Source organism: Pongo abelii, chromosome 3 (genome assembly GCF_028885655.2).
Source record: "Pongo abelii isolate AG06213 chromosome 3, NHGRI_mPonAbe1-v2.0_pri, whole genome shotgun sequence".
NCBI lineage: Eukaryota > Metazoa > Chordata > Mammalia > Primates > Hominidae > Pongo > Pongo abelii.
The window spans coordinates 2,687,491-2,711,067 of record NC_071988.2 but is presented as its reverse complement, the minus strand read 5'-3'; the positions used below and the strand labels follow the sequence as shown (position 1 = coordinate 2,711,067).

The window sequence follows — 23,577 nt, the reverse complement described above, 5'->3', positions numbered from 1 at the left end:
TAGGAATAGAAGGAAAACTACCAAAACATAATAAAAGCCATATATGAAAAACCCACAGCAAACAATGGTGAACGAATGAAAGCTTTTCCTTAAATAACAGGAACAAGGCAAGGATGCCTGCTTTCACCACTTCTATTCAACATAGTATTAGAAATTTCAGCCACAGCAAACAGGCAAGAAAAAGAAATAAAAGGCACCTAAACTGGAAAGGAACAAGTAAAATTATCTCTGTTTGTAGATGATATGATTTTACAATGTAGAAAACTCCAAAGATTCCACAAAAAAAGTCTGTTAGAATAGATGAATTCAGCAAAGTGGGAAGATACAAAATCAACACTCGAAAATCAGCTGCATGTCTATACACTAACAATGGTCAGTTGGAAAAGGAAATTATGAAAACAATTCCATTCACAACAGCATCAAAAATAATAATTCAGGGCTGGGCACAGTGGCTCACGCCTGTAATCCCAGCAGTTTGGGAGGCCGAGGCGGGAGGATCACTTGAGGTCAGGAGTTCGAGACCAGCCTGGCCAACATGGTAAAACCCCGTCTCTACTAAAAATACAACAATTAGCCAGGCATGGAGGTGCATACCTGTAATCCCAGCTACTCAGGAGGCTGAGACAGGAGAATCGCTTGAACCTGGGTGGTGGAGGGTGCAGTGAGCCAAGATCATGCCACTGCACTCCAGCGCAGGCAACAAAGTGAGATTCTGTCTCAAAAAAAAAACACCAAAACCAAAACAAAACACCAACGGGAATTAACCAAAGAAGTGAAAGAGTTGTACCATAAAAACTACAAAACAGGCGGGGCGCGGTGGCTCACGCCTGTAATCCCACCACTTTGGGAGGCCAAGGCGGGCAGATCACGAAGTCAGGAGACTGGGACCATCCTGGCTAACACGGTGAAACCCCGTCTTTATTAAAATACAAAAAATTAGCCAGGCGTGGTGGCACGTGCCTGTACAGGAGGCTGAGGCAGGAGAATCGTTTGAACCCAGGAGGTGGAGGTTGCAGTGAGCCAGGATCGTGCCACTGCATTCCAGCCTGGGTAACAGAGGGAGACTCTGTCTCAAACAAACAAACAAACAAACAAACACACACACACACACTACAAAACACTGCTCTAATAAATTAAAAAAACATAAATAAATGAAAACACATACCATATTCATTGATTAGAAGACAAATACTGTTAGAAGGTACATACTGCCCAAAGTGATCTACAGATTCAATGCAGTTATGCAGTCCCTATCAAAATCCCAATGATGTATTTTGAAGAAATAGAAAAATCCACCCTAAATTCATATAGAATCTCACAGGATCCTGAATAACCCAAACAATCTTTTTTTTTTTTTTTTTTTGAGACAGAGTTTCCCTCTTGTTGCCCAGGCTGGAGTGCAATGGCGTGATCTCGGCTCACTGCAACCTCCGCCTCCCGGGTTCAAGTGATTCTCCTACCTCAGCCTCCCGAGTAACTGGGACTACAGGCACGTGCCACCACGCCCAGCTAATTTTTTGTATTTTTAGTAGAGACAGGGTTTCACTGCATTAGCCAGGATGGTCTCGATCTCCTGACCTCGTGATCCGCCTGCCTCGGCCTCCCAAAGTGCTGGGATTACAAGTGTAAGCCACCGTGCCCGGCCAACCCAAACAATCTTTACCAAAAAAAAAAAAACCAAAAACCACCGAACCTGGTAGACTCACACTTCCTGATTTCAAAACTTACTGCAAAGATATAGCAATCAAAACAGTGTGGCATCAGCATGACATACAGACCAATGGAACAGAACAGAAAGCCCAAAACTGAAACTTCAGATATATAGTCAAATGATTTTTGACAAGGATGGCAAGATCCTTCAACAGGAAAAGGGCAGTCTTTTTAACAAATGGTACTGGGACAACTGAATATCCACATGCAAAAGAATGAAGTTGGACCCTTACCTAACACCATATATAAAAATGAACTAAAAAATGGATTACCGACCTAAATGTAAGGAAAGAACAAAACTCTTAGGAGAGAACAGAGGGCAAAAGCTTCACAACACTGGATTTGGCAATGATTTATTGGATGTAACGCCAAAGGCACAGGCAACAAAGAATAGACAAATTGGACTGCATGAATTTTTTTTTTTTTTTTTGAGACAGAATCTTGCTCTGTCGCCCAGGCTGGAGTGCAGTGACGTGATCTTGGCTCACTGCAAGCTCCACCTTCTGGGTTCATGCCATTCTCCTGCCTCAGCCTCCCGAGTAGCTGGGACTACAGGCGCCCGCCACCACACCCGGCTAATTTTTTGTATTTTTAGTAGAGACGGGGTTTCACTGTGTTACCCAGGATGGTCTCCATCTCCTGACCTCGTGATCCGCCTGCCTCGTGATCCACCTGCCTCGGCCTCCCAAAGTGCTGGAATTACAGGCGTGAGCCACCGCGCCTGGCTGAAAAATTTTTAAATGTTGTGTGTCAACAGACACTATCAACAGAGTAAAAAGGCAACCCATAGAATGGGAGAAAATACTTGCAAATCATATATCTGATAAAGGACTAATATCCAGAATAGACAGAGAATTAAAATGCAACAACAACAACAAACCTGATTCAAAAACGAGCAAAGGACTTGAATAGACGTTTCTCCAAAAAAGATATACGAATAGTCAATGAACAATGAAAAGATGCCCAACATCACTAAACACTAAGGAAACGCAAATCAAAACTACAATGTATCTACAGTCATTTACAGAAGAAAAAAAGCCCTACAATGTGATACCACCTTACATCCTTGAGGATGGTTACTATTAAAAAAGCAAAACAGAAAATAACAAGTGTTAATGAGGATGTGGAGAAACTGAAACCCTTGTGCGCTGCTGGTGGGAATGTAAAATGGTGCAGCCACTGTAGGAAACGGTGGCAGTTCCTCCAAAAATTACAAATACAATTACCGTATGATCTAGCAATTCCACTTCTGGGTACACACCCCAAACAACTGAAAGCAGGGTCCTGAAATATTTGTACACTCATGTTTACAACAGCACTGTTCATAGTAGCTAATGTATGGAAACAACACATGTGTTCACTGATGAAGACACAAAATAGGGTACAGCCATATGATGAGTATTATTTAGCCTTAAAAAGGAAGGAGATTCTGCAATATGCGACAACATGAATAAACGCTGAGGACGTTATGCTAAGTGAAATAAGCCAGTGACAAAAAGAGAAATACTGTACAATTCCATGTACATGAGGTACTTAGAATAGTCACAATCATAAAGACAAAGTAGAATGATGGATGCCCAGTGCTGGGAGAAAGTGGAGTTATTGTTTAACAGGTAAAAACCTCCAGTTTTACAAGATGAAAAGAGTTATGGAGACGGATGATGGCTGCACAACATTATCAATGTATTTAATACCACTGAATTCTATACTTAAAAATGGTTAAGATTGTAAATTTTATGTTATGCATATTTCACTATAATAAATCTTTTCAAAAAGTAAGCAATGAAGGAAGATATACCATGCTAACACTAACCAAAAGAAAGCTAGAGGAGCTATATTAATTTCAGGCAGAACAGACTTCAGAGCAAGGGAAGTTACCAGTGGTAATGAGGAGCATTACATAATGATAAAGGGTCAATTCTCCAAGACAACGTAACAATTCTCAATGTGTGTGCCGCTAATAACAGAGCATCAAACTTTGTAGGGCAAAAGCTGACAGAACTGTGCAAGGAGAAACCGATGAATCCATTATTACAATGGAAGTCTTCAAGGGCACTCAATCAGAAATGAACAGATCCAGCAGGCAGAGAATCAGTCAGAACATAGTTGCTGACTGACAGAACTCAAGAGCACCATCAATCAATTGGACATAATGAGCATCTGAAGACCACTTCACTGAACAACGGCAGAACACATATTCCTCTGAAGCTCACATGGAACATTCACCAAGACAGACCATATTCTGAGCCATAAAACATACCTTAATAAACTCAAAAAACCAGAGATTATACACTGCATGCTTTTAGATCACAATGGAATTAAAGTAGAAATCAGTAACAAAAAGATAGTTGGGAGATCCCCAAATATTTGGAAATTAAATTCTCTGGCACTTACAGTTTTTATTTTATGTAGTATTTCATTACTGTATTTTTCTCAGCAATTACTTTGAACTTTCAAATAACTTATACTCAATACATAAATTCAGTATGTCACTGGTATGGAGACACTTGAAAATAGAAATTAGTCTTCAACTCTTTTTAATTTCAAGAATTTTTTTGTTTTTTGGTAGAGACAGGGTTTTACTATGTTGCTCTGGTCTTGGGCGCCCAGGCTCAATCAATCCTCTCACCTCAGCCTCCCAAAGCGCTGGGATTACAGGCGTGAGCTACCACAACCAGCCAGAAAATAAATTTTTCATAGTACCCATGCTAAACATTTTAGGTACTAAATATTTACCCACAATGCCTAAAATATGAATTATAAGAATTACAACTACAATGACATAATGTCTCGAAAGGCAAAAACTGTGACCCCAGCACAGCAGGAACTCCCCAAGGCCCCAACAATGCAAAAGTGATGGCAGACACGGTACACAAGGCCCCCTCCACGTTCAGCACCCACCTTCTGCTCCCTACATTCAGAACTTCTTGCCCAACAATCCTCCTGTTGATTATCTCTAAGAAACTTCCTCCATTGTCACTGAAATTTGTGCTATTCTGATACAGCTCATTTGCTTCTTAAGCTGTCCACAACTCGCTGGTGGACCAGGAGACCCCTTCAGGGCTAACACATTATGCATTTAGGCACAGATGTAGGCACAGATGTGGTCACAGCATCCAACTAAGCCAAACTAAGTCAAATAACACAAACCAATCTTGTAAGACCTGGTAAGTGACAATTAAAGTTTGTTTACAGAAACGAACATTTTCATACCAGATGCAAATGAAGAATTTTGATAATTGTATCTTATGTTTCCACATAATAATGGCCACCACATAACATATTTTAAACAAATCAGTGAATAGTCTTCAGTTTGCTGAAGTGGTAGAAATAACGTTTAGTCATAAATTTCTAAGTTTCTATACGACCTCTACCACATATGGCTTGACTCCATATTTGCTTTTCTATCCATATTTGCTTTTCTATTCAAATCTTTCTATATGATTAAAGTTTAACAGGTATCAAAAGAACAGATATTAGATAAAAATGATGCTCCTAAAACACGTTTTTCTTCTTTTACCCATATATAGATCTCGAATTTCCTAAGAAAAGGCCAAAAGCCCAGGAAAATAATCAATTTTTAACCAAAGGGGCCCCACAGTCTTTAGTAATAATCAGTTTTACTATTTTACTTGAGTATTTTCAGGAACTAATTCTTGAATAGCTTCTACCAGCAAAAACATATAACAGAATATTCTTTTCTTGGAACTAGGTAATAAGAGCTCTATTCAGGCAACAGCAAGGAGTGGAAAACTTCCTAACTTTACACATACACCCAGAGAAAATCAGGCTACAAACCAGGCGGACCATGAAGATTGCCTGGCTCTGACTACATACCTGAAAAATGCTATTAAAAAACATTCTATTATTAAGACATCATTAAAAGTTCAAACTGAGCAATATTCAATCTAACAAAATTTAAGCATGAATTTGGATGGTTGTGCCAAGTAATTATAATAGATGTGGCAAACTTATTATACTCTATTCTAAACCTGTGTCTGTTAATCTTCCACCTACGCTTCTCCCTAGCAAAGAGACAACAAACCTCACTTACGGGCTACATGTACCCCACTTCACAGTGACCCCTAGAGGGGAGAAAACACACATGTGTTTGGAAAAACTGTGGTCTGGAAAAAATCATTCCATGTCATGTCCTCCTCCCTTTCTGTTCCAGCTCAAAATCATTGTTTTAAATAATAAATTAGGGTTTGAAATAAATTATATTTTTGACTGATTAGAGCTACCTTTGGACAAGAATAACTGGTACAAAGAAAAAAAAGAAAACAATCAGAATTACGGTGAGTCATTCTGGTAAAGGTAAGTTCAAAATAACCAGAGAGGCAAAGCTATCTAAGGTCCAAAGAAAGAAACCAGCCTAAGAATTTCACTGTAAAGTCTAAGATACTAAGTATACACATGAGGTTCTCTGGGAAGAAATGCATAAAAATCAACTTATTTCTAGATCCTTACTCCACTTCCTGAATGGGCTCTTCACACTGGGTTTCTGGCAGCTTCTCCTGTCTGTACCCTCCCCTGTGCTCCATCACCTGCAGGGCGTTATAATTTTCTGTGGCATCACACTTAGGGCTCCTCCTTTATTTAGGCTTGTGTATTTCTAAATGCTAAAGCAGCATAGTCATTTTAGACCCTGTAGAGTCCAGCCAGTGTTAGAGGACTCATGTTGTATTCACATTATTTTACCTATCACATTAAGAAGAAGAGCAAGCCCTGGAAGATCACAAGTAGATCACTGGTCTTCTGTGGAAATATTCCCTAGGTTTAACCTGTTAGAAATAGCACCTGAAAAATCCTTCTGTTCTATTTAATTCTGAATAAAAGAACTATGACCTTCACAGTTGTTTTTAATGATTGTTACAACTGTAAAGGTTCAAAATTACCGTGCTGAAGAGATGATGGTGAATGGAAACACTTGCAGACCTTCCTATCCAGAGCAGATGCTATCCTATGCAAGTTGCTAATTCACAGATTTCTTTGTTTGACTATGTATTCCTGTAGGATCTCAGTGAAGAGTGAGCTTTCAGACCCTTTTTGCCCTGACTTACCTTACTGTGTGTGAAGGGGGGAGTTGCATACAAGGTGGGGTGGATGAGAGGGCGTGGCAGGTGTGGAACAGTGTGCAAAGGCACATGTCCATGGATGTGAGGGTAAAGGTGCAGTGCAGGGTGTGTGGGCTTCTCTGGGCTCAGGAACTGATGGCCAGGAGGAAGGGCTCCGGCTGTCATTGCAGATGGTGTCAGTCCAGAAGCTTCTTGCTTACAAACATGACATTCACAAGTGTTTGGAGCTTGTTCAGCCTAAGAGGAAAGAAAAAAAACATACCTATTTAGTGAAACAATAAATGGTATGAATTAAAGTCAGTCACATTCTGCCAAGTAGTTACAAAGCAAATACAAAGGTAAGTGGGCTTTTCCTGACACGCTGAGTTGACCAGTTGCAAGGAAAACGAGGGACCCCAAGAGACTGGGACTGAAGAAGCTGCACAGAGAGGAAAGGTGTACCTCATTCCACAGACAGACTCAGGTAGAGTCACTGGTTCTGCATCCTATGCCTACGCAGAAAATTTCACTTCCCACATGTGAGCAGGGACAAGGGAACTAGTGAAGACGACAGAGTAGAGAGGGGATGGCTGTGCTCCACTGGGCTCACACTGCTTCTAAGTGGTCACACACAGATTCTCCAAAACAAAGCAGACAGGTGACTTCGGGTTACGGTGGAGTGAAGAGGTCAGTGGCTCCCTTCCCTCAGGGCAAATGTAAAACTGAACACAATTGTCAAAGGCAACCATTCTGAGGCTCTGGAAATCAGCCCAAGGAAAATACTGAGACACATTTATTCATGCAAATCAGCTAGAACTTCAAGGAAGAACAGCAAGTCTGGCTTTCTTGTCTGGGACTCTTTCCATTTCCTGCACCTGTACTCCACCCCTGACTCAGTCGGCAGTGGGCACAAGAGTTCTGTGACTGCAGGGATGTCAGTGCAAACCAACCCTGCTGCCAAAAACAGCAGCCTGGTCAGGCAGAGGGTGAAGCAGTAAAAGCAGTGAACTCAGAAGGGAATGAATAGGGAAGCCTGCAGCTCTGTTCCCTTGAGACTGAGGTCCCAGCTGGGGTGAGTGGCAAAAGAGACAGAAATCTAATAGAGAGAACTCTGGAAATGAGAGCGCCACAGAAGGGCTTCTTAAGCTGTCCACAACTCGCTGGCTGACCAGGAGAGCACAGTGCATGCACTGAGGACACCTCAGGGGCTGGAGGAAGGAGCCAACACAGCTGACTTGAGAACTGGCTGAGTGCTGAGCGCATTCACCCCACAGCCAACAATGGAGCCCCTGTGGATTCAAGGTGCATGGGCAACCTCCACCCAAATCATCAGCTGGCCAATCAGCCAGGTGGACAAAGGGCAGACCTCTAGAAGCCAAACTAAAAAGCAGAAGAGAAGAAATAAGCTGAGACACCCACAGCCACATAATGTGGGAGATACAGATCCTGCAACTGAAGCCCAGGAAATAACAAAAACAAGGAAACAAACAAAAGACAACAAAGGGCCCTCAAGGGAAAAAATGATAATGCAAAATTATTACACTATTTAAAATGTCCAGTTTTCAACAAAAAATTATGAGATAAGCAAAGATTAAAGAAAATTATGACCTAGGCTGGGCGCAGTGCCTCACGCCTGTAATCCCAACACTCTGGGAGGCAGAGGTGGGCAGATCATTTGAGCCCAAGAGTTCAAGACTAGTCTGGGCAACACAGCAAAACCCTATCTCTACAAAAAGTACAAAAACTATCCAGGCATGGTGGTGTGTGCCTGTAGTCCCAGCTACTTGGGGGGCTGAGGTGGGAGGATTGTTTGAGCCCAGGAGGTCGAGGCTTGAGGCTCCAGTGAGTTGTAATCATGCCACTGCACTTCAGCCTGGGTGGCAGAGCAAGACCTTGTCTGGAAAAAAAAAAAAAAAAGTGTGACCCACATGCAGGCAATAAATAGTCAAACGGTTAACAGGAGTGAGTTCAGATACTAAATTAGCACACAAAGATGTCAAAGCAGCTGTTATAACATGTTCAGAGAATTAAAGGAAAATATGAAAATAAAGATCCAACATATAGGGAATTACTATAAAAAAAGAGAAACAAACAAACAGTAAAATATAAATTCTATAGGTGAAGAGTACAATAGCTAAACCAAAATTTCACTAAAGGGGCTCAAAAGCAAACTTAAGATGGCAGAAAAATCATCTGTGAACTTGAAGAAGAGCAATGGAACTGATCTAGGAACAGAGAGAAGAGATGAGGGGAAAGTATGTAGACGTTCAGAGGCCTGTGGGAGAGCAGCCAGCACTCCAGCATGTGCAGAACCAAGTCCCAGAGGAAAGGGGGAAGAGCATCCAAGTAACACCTGGAAATTCCACTTCCCAAATGGGATGAGAAACATTGGTCTACAGATCCAAGAAGCTCAGTGAACCTTAAGATGGATAAAAACAAAGAGATACTGAGAGCTGCAGAACTCTGGCACACAATGACCACCTAAGGCTTCCTGCAGCCAAAGGCCAAGTCCCTAGGATGACCCCAGACCCTACTAAAACACCTTCTTGAGAAAGCCAGGCTGCCAGGAGAATTGACTGTTCTAACAGTCTCCCACCTGATGACTGTAACAAAAGTAACACTCTGGTGTAGAATTTGATAGTGGGGAAGGCTGTGTGTAGGGACACTGGGTACAGGATATCTCTGTACCTTTCACTGAACTTTGTTGTGAATCTAAAGCTATTCCTAAAAACAACCACTCTATTTTTTATTCATTTATTTATTTTTGAGACGGAGTCTCACTTCTCGCCTAGGCTGGAGTGCAATGGCGCGCGCGATCTTGTCTCACTGCAACCTCTGCCTCCTGGGTTCAAGCAATTCTTATGCCTTAGCCTCCCAAGTAGCTGGGATTACAGGCACATGATAGCACGTCTGGCTAATTTTTGTATTTTTAGAAGAGATGGGGTTTCACCATGTTGGCTAGGCTGGTCTTGAATTCCTGACCTCAGGTGATCTGCCTGCCTCTGCCTCCCAAAGTGCTGGGCGTGAGACACCCCCATGCCCGGTCTATTTTTTAAAATGAAGGCAAAATAAAGACATTTACACAAAAAGACAGAGAATTAACTGCTAGGAAACTGGTCCTGTAAGACATATTAAAGGAAGGTAAAAAACAAGATGGTAACTTAAATTCGGCAGAATTTAAAATGAAGAATGCCAGAAATGACTAGCCAGCTAGCAAATAGAAAACACTGTATAAATACAGGCCAGGCGTGGTAGCTCATGCCTGTAATCCCAGCACTTTGGGAGGCCAAGGCAGATAGGTCACCTGAAGTCAGGAGTTTGAGACCAGCCTGGCCAACATGGCAAAATGTCATCTCCACCAAAAATACAAAAATTAGCCGGGTGCCATGGTGCTTGCCTGTGATCCCAGCTACTCAGGTGGCTGAGGCAGGAGAACTGCTTGAACCTGGGAGGTGGAGGTTGAAGTGAGCCAAAATCATGCCACTGCACTCTAGCCTGGGCAACAGAGTGTGACTCTGTCTCAAAAAAAGAAAAAGAAAAGGAAAAGGAAAAGAGAAAAAGAAAAAGAGAGAAAGAGGAAAATGAAAAGGAAAAGAAAGAAAAGAAGGCAGGCAGGCAGGCACTGTATAAATATATTTTTCTCTTTTATTTGCTCTAGAAATTATAAAGCTGTATAAAGCAGTAATTAAAACATATTATTGGTTTGTAACATATACAAATGTAATTATATATAGGACAATAATAGTACAAAGGAGAAAGAAGGAAATGGAGCTCCTGCGGAGCAAAGTTTGTATATTTTACTGGAATTAAGTCAGTAGTGATCTGGAGTAGATTGTGATAAATTAAGATGCATATTGTGGGCGGGCACGGTGGCTCACACCTGTAATCTCAGCACTTTGGGAGGCTGAGGCAGGCGGATCACTTGAGGTCAGTTCGAGACCAGCCTGGCCAAAGTGGCAAAACATTGTCTCTACTAAAAATACAAAAATTAGATGGGCGTGGTGGTGCGCATCTGTAATCCCAGCTACTTGGGAGGCTGAGGCAGGAGAATCGCTTGAACCTGGGAAGCAGAGGTTGCAGTGAGCCAAGTTTGTGCCACTGCACTCCAGCCTGGGTGACAGAGCTCTGTATCAAAAAAAAAAAAAAAAAAAGATGCATATTGTGGCTGGGTACACTGGTTAAGTGTAATCTTAGCACTTTGGGATTTCCTGGCGGGAGAATCACTGGAGGCCAGGAGTTTGAGACAAGCTTGGGCAACACAGGGAGACCTTGTCTCTACTAAAATTTAAAAAATTAGCTGGTCATGGCGGCACACGCCTATAGTCCTAGCTTACTAAGGAGGCTGAGGCAGGAAGACTGCTTGAGCCCAGGAGTTTGAGGCTGCAGTGAGCCATGATGATGGCACCCCATTCCAGCCTGTGTAACAGAGCAAGACCCTGTCTCTAAGAAAAAAGAGATACATATTGTATTTTAATTTTTGTTTCTTTTTGTTTTTTTATACCGAAATTCACAAGAGATGCATATTGTAACCCTACAGCAGCCACTAAGAAAATTAAAAAAAGAATCAACAGAAGAATTAAAATAGTACACTAAAATTTTTGTTTAATATTTAAAAAGGCAGACACTGACATATACAGGATAAAAATACAAGGCCCAACTAAAAGATATTAGACAAATTTTAGATTCAAAGACACAAAGAAACTGAAAGTAAAAGGATGAAAAAATACAACATGTACACAGTAACCCAAGAAGGTGGAGTGGCTATATTAACAAATAAAATGGACTTTAAGAAACACCAGTAGGCAAACATTTCATAATGATAAAAGGGGCAATATATCAGGGGAGCTATAACAAAAATTCAATAACATTACCCCCAAATGCATGAACCAAAACCAGGAAGAATTGAAAGGAGAAGGAAATAATCCAACAGTTAAACTTGAAGGCTTCAATATGCCTCTCTCAGTAACCAATAAAACCACCAGACAGATAATCAGTAAGAACATATACTATGATCTGAGTGTCTGTGCCCCTCCAAAATTCATATGTTGATAGCCTAACCTCCAAAGTGATGGTATTAGGCGATAAGGACTTTGGAAGGCTCTACTCTCAGGAATGGGATTACTGTCCTTATATGGTAGCCTGAATAGACCAAGACAATATAGAAGACTTGAACAATGCCATCACCAACTTGATCAAACTCTCATTTATTGAACACTCCACACAACAAGAACAAAATCCAAATTATTTTCAAGTACACATAGAACACGATCTAGGTAAGCTATATGTTAGGCCATAAACAAGTCTCAATAAATTTGGAAGCTCTAAAATCAGTAATCTAAGCTTTTGTTTTAACAAATTAGAAAAGGAAGAGCAAGCAAAACTCAAAGAACATAGAAAGAAATAATGAATTTCAGAATGGAAACCAATGACACAGAAAAGAAAACAGAGAAATTGACAAATCTTTAGCCCAAGTGACTGAAGCCATTAAAAGGAAGATAAAATTACCCAAATCAAGAATTAGCATCACTGCAGGCACTGCAGAATTAAAAAGAATTATAACAGTATAGAATAACTTTATGCCAACACATTAGACAACTTAAATGAGTAAACTGCTACAAAGACAAAAATTACTGAAATTCACTCAATAAGAAACAGGAAATTTGAAAAGACCTATTACAAGCAAATGAAACTTGAATTAGTAATTACAGATCTTCCCAGAAAAAGAGACCAGGCCTACAGGATTTTGCTGGTGAATTCTATCAAATATTTAATAAATCTCAATCTTAAACTCCTTCAGAAAACGTAAGTGAAAAAAACATTTCCTAACTCATCCTATGAAGCCAGTATTAATCTGATACCAAAGTCAGACAAAGACATCACAAAGATAGGAAACTACAGACCAATATATTTTATTAATATTAACACAGATGCAAAAATCCTAACAAAATATTAGCAAACCAACTCAGGAACATATGAAAAGGATTATATACCACCGCCAAGTGGGAGTTATCCCAGGAACACAGGTTGATTTAATATCCTTAAATCAACTGATGTGACACACCACGGTAACAAAATAAAAAACGAAAACCACAAGATAGCAACACATGCAGAAAAGATATTTGAAAAACCGAACAATTCAATATTCAATACAATTCAATACAATTCAATATTCAAATCATGAAAAAACTCAAGAAATTAGGAGTAGAACAGAATTTCCTTAACCCAATAAAGGGCATCTATGAAAAACCTGTACTTGATATCACATTTAAAGAGTGGTCAAAGATTAAATGCTCTCCCCCTAAGATTGGGAACAAGGCAAAGATATCTGCTTGTAACAATTCTATTCTGTACTGTTGCCAGCTAGCTCAATAAGGCAAGAGTAAGAAATTAAAAGCACTCGGGAGGCTGAGTCAGGAGAATGGCATGAACCTGGGAGGCAGAGCTTGCAGTGAGCCGAGATAGCGCCACTGCACGCCAGCCTGGGCAACAGAGCAAGACTCCGTCTCAAAAAAAAAAAAAGAAAGAAAAAAGAAATTGAAATTAAAAGCATCCAGACTGGGTGTGGTGCCTCACACCTATAATCCTAAAACTTTGGGAGACTGAGATAGGAGGACTGCTTGAGGCCAGAAGTTCAAGACCAGCCTGGGCAACATAGTGAGACCCTATCTCTACAAAAAGTTTTTTTTTAAAGCTGGGCATGGTGGCGCATGCCTGTAGTTGTAATACACCTGTAGTCCTAGCTACTTGGGAGGCTGAGGCAGCAAGACTGCTTGAGCCCAGCTGTTTGAGGCTGCAGTGAGCCATGACTGCAGCAGTGCACTCCAGCCTGGGTGACAGAGTGAGATTCTGTTTCTTAAAAAGAGGAAAGGAAGGAAAGAAAACAAAGAAAAGAGAAGGGAAAGGGAAGGGAAGATTAAAAGCATTGCATCCAGATTGGAAATGAAGAACTAAAACTTTATTTGCAGACAACATGATCTTGTATATAGAAAATCCAAAGTAATCTACCAAAACAACAACAAAAGAACCTACTAGAACCAACCCTACTAGAATAAACAAGTTTAGTAAAGCTGCAGAACACAAGACCAATATAAAAAAATCAATTGTATTTCTATGTATTACCAATGATCAACTGGAAATCAAAATTTGAAAATACCTTTTACTGTGAAAGAAAACACATAATACTTATATATTCCAGACACAAAGACTGGAATTTTTTTTAGAACTGCTGAGAAAAATTAAAGATGACTTAAATAAATAGAAAGATAAAGCATATTCACAGATTAAAAGACTCAATTTTGTTAGGATTGCATTCTTCCTAAACTAATCTATATCATCCCACAAATAAAAGACCAAAACCACATCCAGAGGATTTCACTGGAGAACTCTAAATATATATTTAAGAATTCAATGCAATCCCTCAAGATCCAAGGAGGTGTTTTGTAGTTGACAAGCAGATCCTAAAATTTATATGGGAATGCAAAGAACTTTGAGCAGCATAAACGATTTTGAAAAACGTGTACCAGCCGGGTGCAGTGGCTCACGCTTGTAATCCCAGGACTTTGGGAAGTCAACACGGGTGGATCACAAGGTCAGGAGTTCGAGACCAGCCTGGCCAATATAGTGACACCCCATCTCTACTAAAAATACAAAAAATTAGCCGGGCATGGTGGCGTGCACCTGTAGTCCCAGCTACTCGGGAGGCTGAGGCAGAAGAATTGCTTGAACCCGGGAGGCAGAGGTTGCAGTCAGGTGAGATCGTGCCACTGCACTCCAGCCTGGGTGACAGAGGGAGACTGCATCTCAAAAAAAAAAAAAAAAAAAGAGAGAGAGAGAAAGGTGTACCAAGCTGGAGGGAAGACCCTATCCCATTTTCCTACACTTACCATAAAGCAATTGTCAAATGCACTATGGGTGTAAGGACAGACACAGAGATCAAATGAACAGAATGGAATGTCCAAATATAAACTCTTCCATTTATAGTCCATTGATTTTCAATAATTTTCAATAAATGGCCAAGGCAATTCAATAGGGTACTTCTGACAAACCGTACTGAAACAATTGGATATCTACATATGCAGAAAAGGTGAATTTATATCCTCACCTCACAATAAGTAAATGGTGAGTCAAACAGAATCTAAGAACTAAAATTATAAATCTTCTAAAAGAAAACAGTTCTGTGTTAGGCAAAGTTTTCTTGGATAAGACATCAAAAACATTATACATAGAAGAAAAAACTGGTAAGGAGATGTGGTCAGACTTCCCAGACAGACCTTTCAACATCACCTTTACCATCTGAGTGTTACATTTATATTACCTAATAAAATAAATCAGCCAAGCACTTTGACCTTCATTTGTTATCTCTTTCATTTAAAAACTGCTTATTATTATTATTGTTATTATTATTTTTTAAACAGTCTTGCTTTGTCACCCAGGCTGACGCGTGGTGGCGCAATCTTGGCTCACTGCAACCTCTGCCTCCCAGGTTCAAGCAATTCTTGTGCCTCAGCCTCCCAAGTAGCTAGGATTATGGGTGCCCACCACCATGCCCAGCTAATTTTTGTATTTTTAGTAGAGACGGGGTTTTGCCACGTTGGCCAGGCTGTTCTTGGATTCCTGGCCTCAAGTGATCCACCCACCTTGGCCTCCCAAAGTGCTGGGATTACAGGCGTGAGCCACTGCGCCCGGCCAAAAACTGTTTAAGCATCTATTTATGAAATTCTGAGAAAAAAAGCTAATAAGGTACCCTCACCTTTGGCTAACAGAAGAACAGATAATGAACAGGAAAAACAAACCTTTCCTGAAATTTTAATATTCCACTATTTTTTTAACTCCTCTCTTTGCTTCTATACAGACAAAAAAGGCCTCCACAGAGCTGCTATGGGGTGTTGCGAAATCAAGATTGCTATGCGAGCAAGAAAAACAAGATTCAAATGGAGATTGTAAGTATGCCTTGACTCTCTTCAGTTCTAACCTTCAGAAATTATGGGAAACAAAATAATTTTGTATTCAGTAATGCTCATGTTTAGAGAAAATACACACAGAAAAAGAGATCCTTGGCAAAACAGAAAGCAAAGTCCTACCTGCTGTGTTGGGTAGGATGGGGGTGGACTGTCTGCTTTGCTCTCCTCTGTCCTGGGGCTCCTGCTTCCCAGCACTCCATCTTCCTTCGGGGCCCCTGGGGGCTCCCCACTACTCTCGCCGTCCGCTTCTTCATCATCAGCTTCTGAGGAACTACTGCTGGTACTGCTTATCTGAGGAGACTTTAAAGACAATCTTTTGTAATTTGCACTTTTCAAAACAGAGTAATATAAAAAATTAAAATGTCAGACCATCATTTTATGTCATTTATTGTTGCTACGAAGAAGCCATGTCCATACCTCATCCTTCAGGGCCATGTTTTCCCCACCACCATTCAATTCGCTGTGGATTCCATTCATGTTGGCCACCACCTCAGTATCATCATAATTACTCAATGGATAAATATCAGCAAATTTGGCTGACAATGGTGCAACATCTTCATCATCACTACAACTGACACAAGCAGAGATGGTCACTGTGAGGTCATTCAATTGTGAAAGACAATGAGTAAACCAGCCACTAAGCACAGATATTTCCTGGACAGATCACTGCTTTCATTTACAAAGAGTATTAGTTAAGAATCATTCATACCACTAACATTTCTTAGTAACCTGAACATGAGAAAAATGCTTGGAAGATTAACATTTGTGCCATTTGGAAGAGTAAAAAACAAAAAACAAATAAAAAACCCTCCAAAAGTAGAAATATTAAGGAAACTACAAAAATTTAACCAGACTGATTGACATAACATTTCCATTTGACCTGAAGAGCACTGGTATAAAACTAGTCTCTCTGCTACTCCCAAGACAACACAATTTGTGATTAAAATTAAAGGGGTACCGATGGCAACCTTAGGTGTTTAGTGTTTGCTTTTTTAACCTTAGCTGTTTAGTGTTTGTTTTTTCAACTTAGGGCTGAAATTTTCAGAAATAATCAGTTGAACAAAACTTTAAAGGTACTTATGTAGCAGAAGACTGATTTTTTTTGCTTTAAGGCCAGTCATGGCCCGGTCTCTCATGATCATAATTAAACATCAGCTTTAGCAAGACATCTAAGCAACAGGCAAATGAAAAATTTACTGAAATTAATTTTATTTTATTTAATTATTTTATTTTTTTGAGGCAGAGTCTTGCTCTGTCTCCCAGGCTGGAGTGCAGTGGCACAATCTCGGCTCACTGCAAGCTCCACCCCCCCGGTTCATGTCATTCCCCTGCCTCAGCCTCCCAAGCAGCTGGGACTACAGGCGCCTGCCACCACGGCCGGCTGATTTTTTGTATTTTTAGTAGAGACGGGGTTTCACCGTGTTAGCTGGGATAGTCTCGATCCCCTGACCTCATTATCCGCTCGCCTCGGCCTCCCAAAGTGCTGGGATTACAGGCATCAGCCACTGCACACAGCCTGAAATTAATTTTAAACAGATTTCAAGGCTTTAGCCTACACAGACCACTTAAGATGCAGCTCTGGTGCATTAAAAGAGCTGGCACATTCAAGCTCAGTGCAAACAGATGCTCCAAGGTCCACAAAAACATGCACTGAGTCCATCTTCAGCCTGGGCACACAGCAACCTCCAGAAGGCAAAACCCTAGGAACTCGTCGTGATCTCACTTCCTAGAATGAGTGAAGAGTGTCCAGGACTACCAAATTCAGGTGTCTTTTCAACACATTACAAGTAACGTGCTAGAGCCTGGAGCTCACCAGAGGTAAGTACAAACAGCACCCACAAGGTGCAGAGTCCTAGGGCTTCCTGCAGGCCCACTGCACCTGGGACGCTGCCTGGGCCAATGCTCACACACACTCCTGAGGATGACCATCGGTACAATTTACAGATGAGAAAACTGAGGTTCTAGTGAAGTAACTCAGCCATTTGCTCCATGTGATGGCAGGAGGCTTCACCAGCCCTAGCTCCATAAAGATCCAACCCCTAAGATCCAGGAAGTACTGGGTGGTACGCTGACTACAATCACATTGTTCTTTTTAACCAACTTAGAAAAGGCACCAAGAAAGAGACAATAGAAATGAAAAGATAACACTGGAGATTTTCAAATCATAGTTTACATTTGGAAGACACTGATCACAAGCTGCTGAAGGCCCAGATGCCCCGAGAACCTAGGCTCCCCGTAACTGGTGATGGGCAGTTCCGGCCCAAGGAGAAAGGCTCCCACAGCCAATTTCTTCCACTACCACATGTGGCACAAGAGACCATAACTGACATCAGCAGCTGTGACAAATGAACAGGGATGAAATTTTCCATCTTAAATTTTCATTAGGCTATATATGTTTAATTTTTATGTTTCAGTAATAAGTTGGATAACAGCCAGCTGCAAAAACGTCAACACTCTTTCTTGTGCCCTGGAGAGTACACAGTGTCTCTAAGGCAATAAACAGCAGCCTGCAATCTTTGTATGAAGAGAGTCAGTGAGTTTAAACCAGTCTTTTCAGAATTATTTTGTCTGAGAACAAGCCCAAATTGAAAATGGAAAGACTGAAGGAAAATGTCAGTCACCATGAGAAATCCAGACAGAGGGAATGAACACAAGTCAGTCAGTCAGAGAAATCCCAGAAACGCTGCACAGCCAAGGTCAGGAACAACAATCTCTCCACATGGAACATGATGCCTGTGTGCTCTACGATACATGTAAACTAAACCTAAGCTGACTTTAACAACTACATACGTTCATGTGCAACCCTTTTAGAAATTAGCATGTGAAGCCTCTCCAAATGACAGGGTCACAATTCTGAAGAAATCTGGGACCAGCCAACTACAATGTGAATTGGTGACAGCTGCACAACTACCTTGCTAATACAATGTACTTCTAATCATGCAGGAACATGAAAAACAGAAACCTTCAACTGCTTGCTAAAGCGATCACCTGAGTTCTCAGCAAGACATGAAACAAGCAATGAGTGCCGGGCTGACAGTGAGACAGGACGGAGGGCGGACTGGTCACCCTTTAGGAGAATGAGGAGATGTGAGAATGAGGAGATGTGAGGCCGTAATTAGAGACACTTCTTCTCTGCATACCAACATGTTTTTTGTTTACTGGCCTTTATTAATTTACTTTTTTTTTTTTTTTCAGATAAACGGTGTTAAAAGTTTGCGTTTACTGATTTCATGTTTTAAAAGCTGCATTAAAAACCTCAGGGTCCCTTGTCATGAAAAGCACAATAATGATGTTCATACTTCTGTGGACATTACTCTATGTGTTTCTCATTACTGGGGCGACTTAAATTTCTGAAACTTTATTACAAAGTCACAACTTACAAAGTTGGTGCCGAGCCACTGTCTGTGAGGATGAGCCTGGGGTGCTGCTGAATTGTGATGGGAGAGCTGGAGCCAGACCCCGAGCTTGCAGATGACACACTGGGCGGGCTCCTCTCAGCAAGATAGTCAGGAGCAGGATCCACTTGAAGTGGAAGCTGGTGAATGTGGATGTCATCAGTGACGGGGGGGTCCATGATACCACACGTGAGGATGTGTGAGAGACTGCAGTCATCGCAAGCACATCTGATCAGGAATTAAGGACAGTTACCAAGCCAGCAATGCACAAGACTAGACCATGCTCTCTAAGGGTCGGTTCTAGGCCTCCGCTCAGCCCAGTGAAGGTCTCATGAGCCAGTAGTGCCGACACCACAACCCAGGCTTACCTTCTCCTGTAGTTGCAGTTGGGGCAGTCGGGCATGCTCAGCCGGGACGACAACATGTGCCTCATGGTGTCTGTGAAGTTGTTCTCGCCAGTAACTGCTTTCTTATTGGTTAACTAGAGGAAATTTTAAAATGCTTTAATCTTGCAAGACCCTTCCCCGAGACATGGCTCATTATTTTTCAGTAATTCTGCTAACATGTATCATGTTCACGGGCACTGCTTCCTCAGCGGGACAGGACCAGGAATACAGAGGCAGCAGACCTGGAGTCGGCAGCAAGCCGGGGGCTGAGCCGCAAAGGGCTCAGGTACCAGGAGACCCTAATCGCTTTTGTCTTCAGCAAACATGCTGCAGTGCGCCCTCACAGCAGACGCCTGCTGCAGACAGCCAGCCTTTACCCTGTCTGCCATGTGCTTGGTACTTGCAAGGTACTGAGAACAGAGCTGCAGGAATGAAAACTGGCATGTGGAGGGCAAGGGGTCGGCCTGGGAGCTATTGAGGAAATGGCACCTCAACTTCTAATAGACAAGGTGAGCATCTGCATTTCAAAGGAAAAGGAACTCTGGACCCACTCTGGCAATGGGACAGGTGGCAGCTGGAAGGGCCACTCAAAAGGACAGGATGGCCAGGAAAGGTGGCTTACGCCTGTAATCCCAGCACTTTGGGAGGCAGAGGCAGGCGGATCACCTGAGGTCAGGAGTTTGAGACCAGCCTGGCCAACATGATGAAACCCCATCTCTACTAAAAATACAAAATTTAGCCAGGCATGGTGGCTAGCACCTGTAATCCTAGCTACTCAGGAGGCTGAGACACGAGAATTGCTTGAACCCTGGAGGCAGAGGTTGCAGTGAGCCGAGTTCACGCCACTGCACTTCAGCCTGGACGACAGAGTGAGACTTTGTCTCAAAACAACAACAACAAAAGCACAGGACACATGCAGAATGGGGAAAGGGAAGAGGTAAGCATGCCAAAACACTGGTGCCATCTGTATACCTGTGGTGCCCAGAGGAGACCACGGGCATGCAAATGTGGAGATAGGCATGGGGTCAAGGCCAGGGAACCACCAATATTTGCAGAAAGGCCAATGAAGTTGGAGTTCGTCAAGGAGATGGAGAGAAGTGTCAGAGAACAGGAAGAGAGTCGATGTGGCACATGGATGGGAGATCAGGGGAAGCCAGGTTTCCAGATGAAGCCAAGGGCCCCAAGACCAGATACAGGATGTCGCTAGCAAGCTCTGCCAAACAGCTCCAGCAAAGGTGGAGCACAAGCCTGCCTGAAGGAGGCACCGCCAGGAAGATGAGGAAGGGAGAGTCCAGATCCGCCAGCTGCCATGTTGAAGGCACGGCACCTGGCAACGTCTGGAGATCTGAGCGCTCTGTCTGGGGATGCTGGGCCCCCATCCCAGCTCTGGGACATCAGGCAACATCCTTAACCTCACCCTACCACCCTCCTTCGTATGTAAACTGCAGATGGCACCATCTGCCTCATAGGGGACTGTGGGGACTCAGGTAATATCCTTTGCAAAATACCCAGGGCTGCTGTGGGATAGCGAGGCCACTCAATACACATGGGTTTTTCTTGAGGCGTATATGGAAGATAAGGAAATAGGTGAACAAAATTAGTTTATCTTGAGATTAAAAACACCATCTTGAACAGTTTTTAACGCTGGCAGAACATGCCAACGTGGTCCTCCAATGCTGTTCTAACAAAGCACATCAACATGCAGAGATGTCGTTTGCTGTCAGGACAGATTTCTGCTTCCTTTAATTGCCTCTCTTATTGACAAGCTTACCTGTTCTTCAATGAATCTTCTTTGTTTAAAAAGCTCCCAGTCTTCTGTTAACATGCGCTGCTTGGTTTTCATTGTCATCTAGTAAGGAGGTGTAAAAAAAAGAAAAAAAAGAAAAACCTTAATACCTGCGACAATTATACAAGACATTTTCAAGAGGAGATTTTCTTAAAATGATATATATGAGAGAAACATCATCTGCAAACAGAATAAAGATACAATACTACAAATATGTTAACAGGTATTTTTTTATTTTACTCAAACTCATCACAAGTACTTTTCTCACATGAAAGACAGAGATGAATAAACATTAAAAAGAGAAATCAAGATATTCTGACTAAATCTGTCAATATAGTGGATGAACATTCACTATTTACTGAATGCCCATTATGTGCCCTGAATGTGTTAGAAATAAGCAAGATGATGGCAATTCGGTCCTGCCACATGAAGAGCTCAGACTACAGCAAAGGAAGAGCTATTAACAGGCATATGAGACTTAAAAAGCAAAGCAAAACAAAACTAACAAAGAAGTTAGGAGTTAAAGGCAAAAAGAGAAATTACTGAGAAAACAGAGAAGCATATGTGATTAATAAAACCGAAAGTCGGTTCTGTAAGTTTCTGTCAAGGCTGAAAAAGGTGGGAAAAGGTAACATAAAAAAAAAAATCAGGATTGAGAAAGGATATGGGCACATATGAAGATTGTTTTGTTTTGTTTTTGAGACTGAGTCTCGCTATATCACCCAAGCTGGAGTGCAGTGGCACAATCTCGGCTCAATGCAACCTCTGCCTCCTGGGTTCAAGAGATTCTTGTGCTTCAGCCTCCTGAGTTAGCTGGGATTATAGGTGCCCGCCACCACGCCCAGCTCATTTTTCTATTTTTACTAGAGACAGTGTTTCACCATGTTGGCCAGGCTGGTCTTGAACTCCTGGCCTCAAGTGATCCACCTGCCTCGGCCTCCCAAAGTGCTGGGATTACAAGCCTGAGCCACTGTGCCCGCCTGGCCAGAAGATTGTTTTTAAACTGGGAGACAAAGTATCTTTATAAGTTGATACTTTGTAACATCTAAAGAAGAGTTACAAACAAGGGGTTTATGGGCTATTTTGTCCGACTTGCACAACGCCTCTTTTTAAAAATGTTCGAGATTTCACCTAATAATCCAGATTTCTGGCTTCTCTTGACAACTTGGCAGTTCTGGTGGCCCTGTGAAGACTGTTGGACCCAAGTGGGGACTGCCTCTAACAGAGAACAGGAGAACACACGCACGCACACACAGGTGTGGCCTTCACTACCCATGCCCCAGGCTCCACTAGGGCCTATCCCAACTGAGGGCACTTTCAAGGTGAGGGTGGTGATGGCCACGAGCACCACAGGAACTCTGGGGTGGCTCTACCCTGTATCATCCATCTCTGTGACTTTCCCAACCCTGCAGGTGTGAGTTTACAACCCTTTACTAAACGATATGGATAACTTCTTGAGCCAAATTCTATTTGTAAAACTGACTCGATGTAGAAGGAAACCTGAAATAGACTAATAAATGTCATATAAATGAAAAAGGCAGACAAGATCTACAGTTCTTGTTCTTCTTCCCTGTAAAAATGAATTAGGCCCCAAAGTTTTACGGTAGGTTCTATCAAATCCTTCATGGGACAGAAAATTTAAACTATTCCTGAAAATTGCAAAAACACAGTTTCTCAATTCATTCTATGAAGCTAGCACAACCTTTATACAAACAAATAAGACCTCAAAGACCAAGACAACTCAATTATACCTCCGAATATAGATATAAAAGTCCTGGCTGGATGCAGAGGCTCACACCTGTAATCCCAGCACTTTGGTGGGCCAAAGTAGGAGGATCACTTGAGGCCAGGAATTTGAGAACAGTCTAGGTAATAAGGCAAGACCCCCACCGCCACAAAAAATTTCACTTGTTTGTAAATGAAATTATCTTTGAGACAAGGTCTCTTGCTCTGTCACCTAGGCTGGACTATAGTGGTGTGATCACAACTTACTGTAGCCTCAACCTCCTGGGCCTATGATCCTCCAACCTCAGCCTCCCAAGTAGATAGGACCACAGGCACACGCCACCACACCTGGCTAATTTTTTTTTTCCTTGTAGAGATGGGGTTCTCCCTATGTTGCCCAGGTTGGTCTCAAACTCCTGGACTCAAGCGATCCTTCTGCTTTGGCCTCCCAAAGTGCTGGGATTACAGGTGTGAGCCACTGCGCCAAGCCAAAACTTAGCTGGCACACTGGCATGTGCCTACGGTCCTAGCTACTCAGGAGGCTGAAGTGGGAGGAGA

At 42.0% G+C, this 23,577-nt stretch overlaps 1 protein-coding gene across 8 annotated transcripts in view; it reads right to left on the bottom strand.

Moving 5' to 3' along the window:
• Nucleotides 1–23,577, bottom strand: part of FAM193A (family with sequence similarity 193 member A) — a 195,569-nt gene that overhangs the window by 53,154 nt on the left and 118,838 nt on the right. For all 8 annotated transcript variants that reach the window (XR_008524955.2, XM_063723274.1, XM_054554918.2 and 5 more), the window contains 6 exons: nucleotides 21,280–21,357; nucleotides 19,491–19,603; nucleotides 19,108–19,350; nucleotides 16,145–16,298; nucleotides 15,848–16,027; nucleotides 6,774–7,025 (listed from right to left, as the gene is read on the bottom strand). Coding sequence is in view for 7 of the 8 variants with exons in the window: in XM_063723274.1 (XP_063579344.1) it covers nucleotides 6,774–7,025; nucleotides 15,848–16,027; nucleotides 16,145–16,298; nucleotides 19,108–19,350; nucleotides 19,491–19,603; nucleotides 21,280–21,357 (1,020 nt within the window). In the remaining variant the exon portion in view is untranslated. The remainder of the gene's footprint in view (nucleotides 1–6,773; nucleotides 7,026–15,847; nucleotides 16,028–16,144; nucleotides 16,299–19,107; nucleotides 19,351–19,490; nucleotides 19,604–21,279; nucleotides 21,358–23,577) is intronic.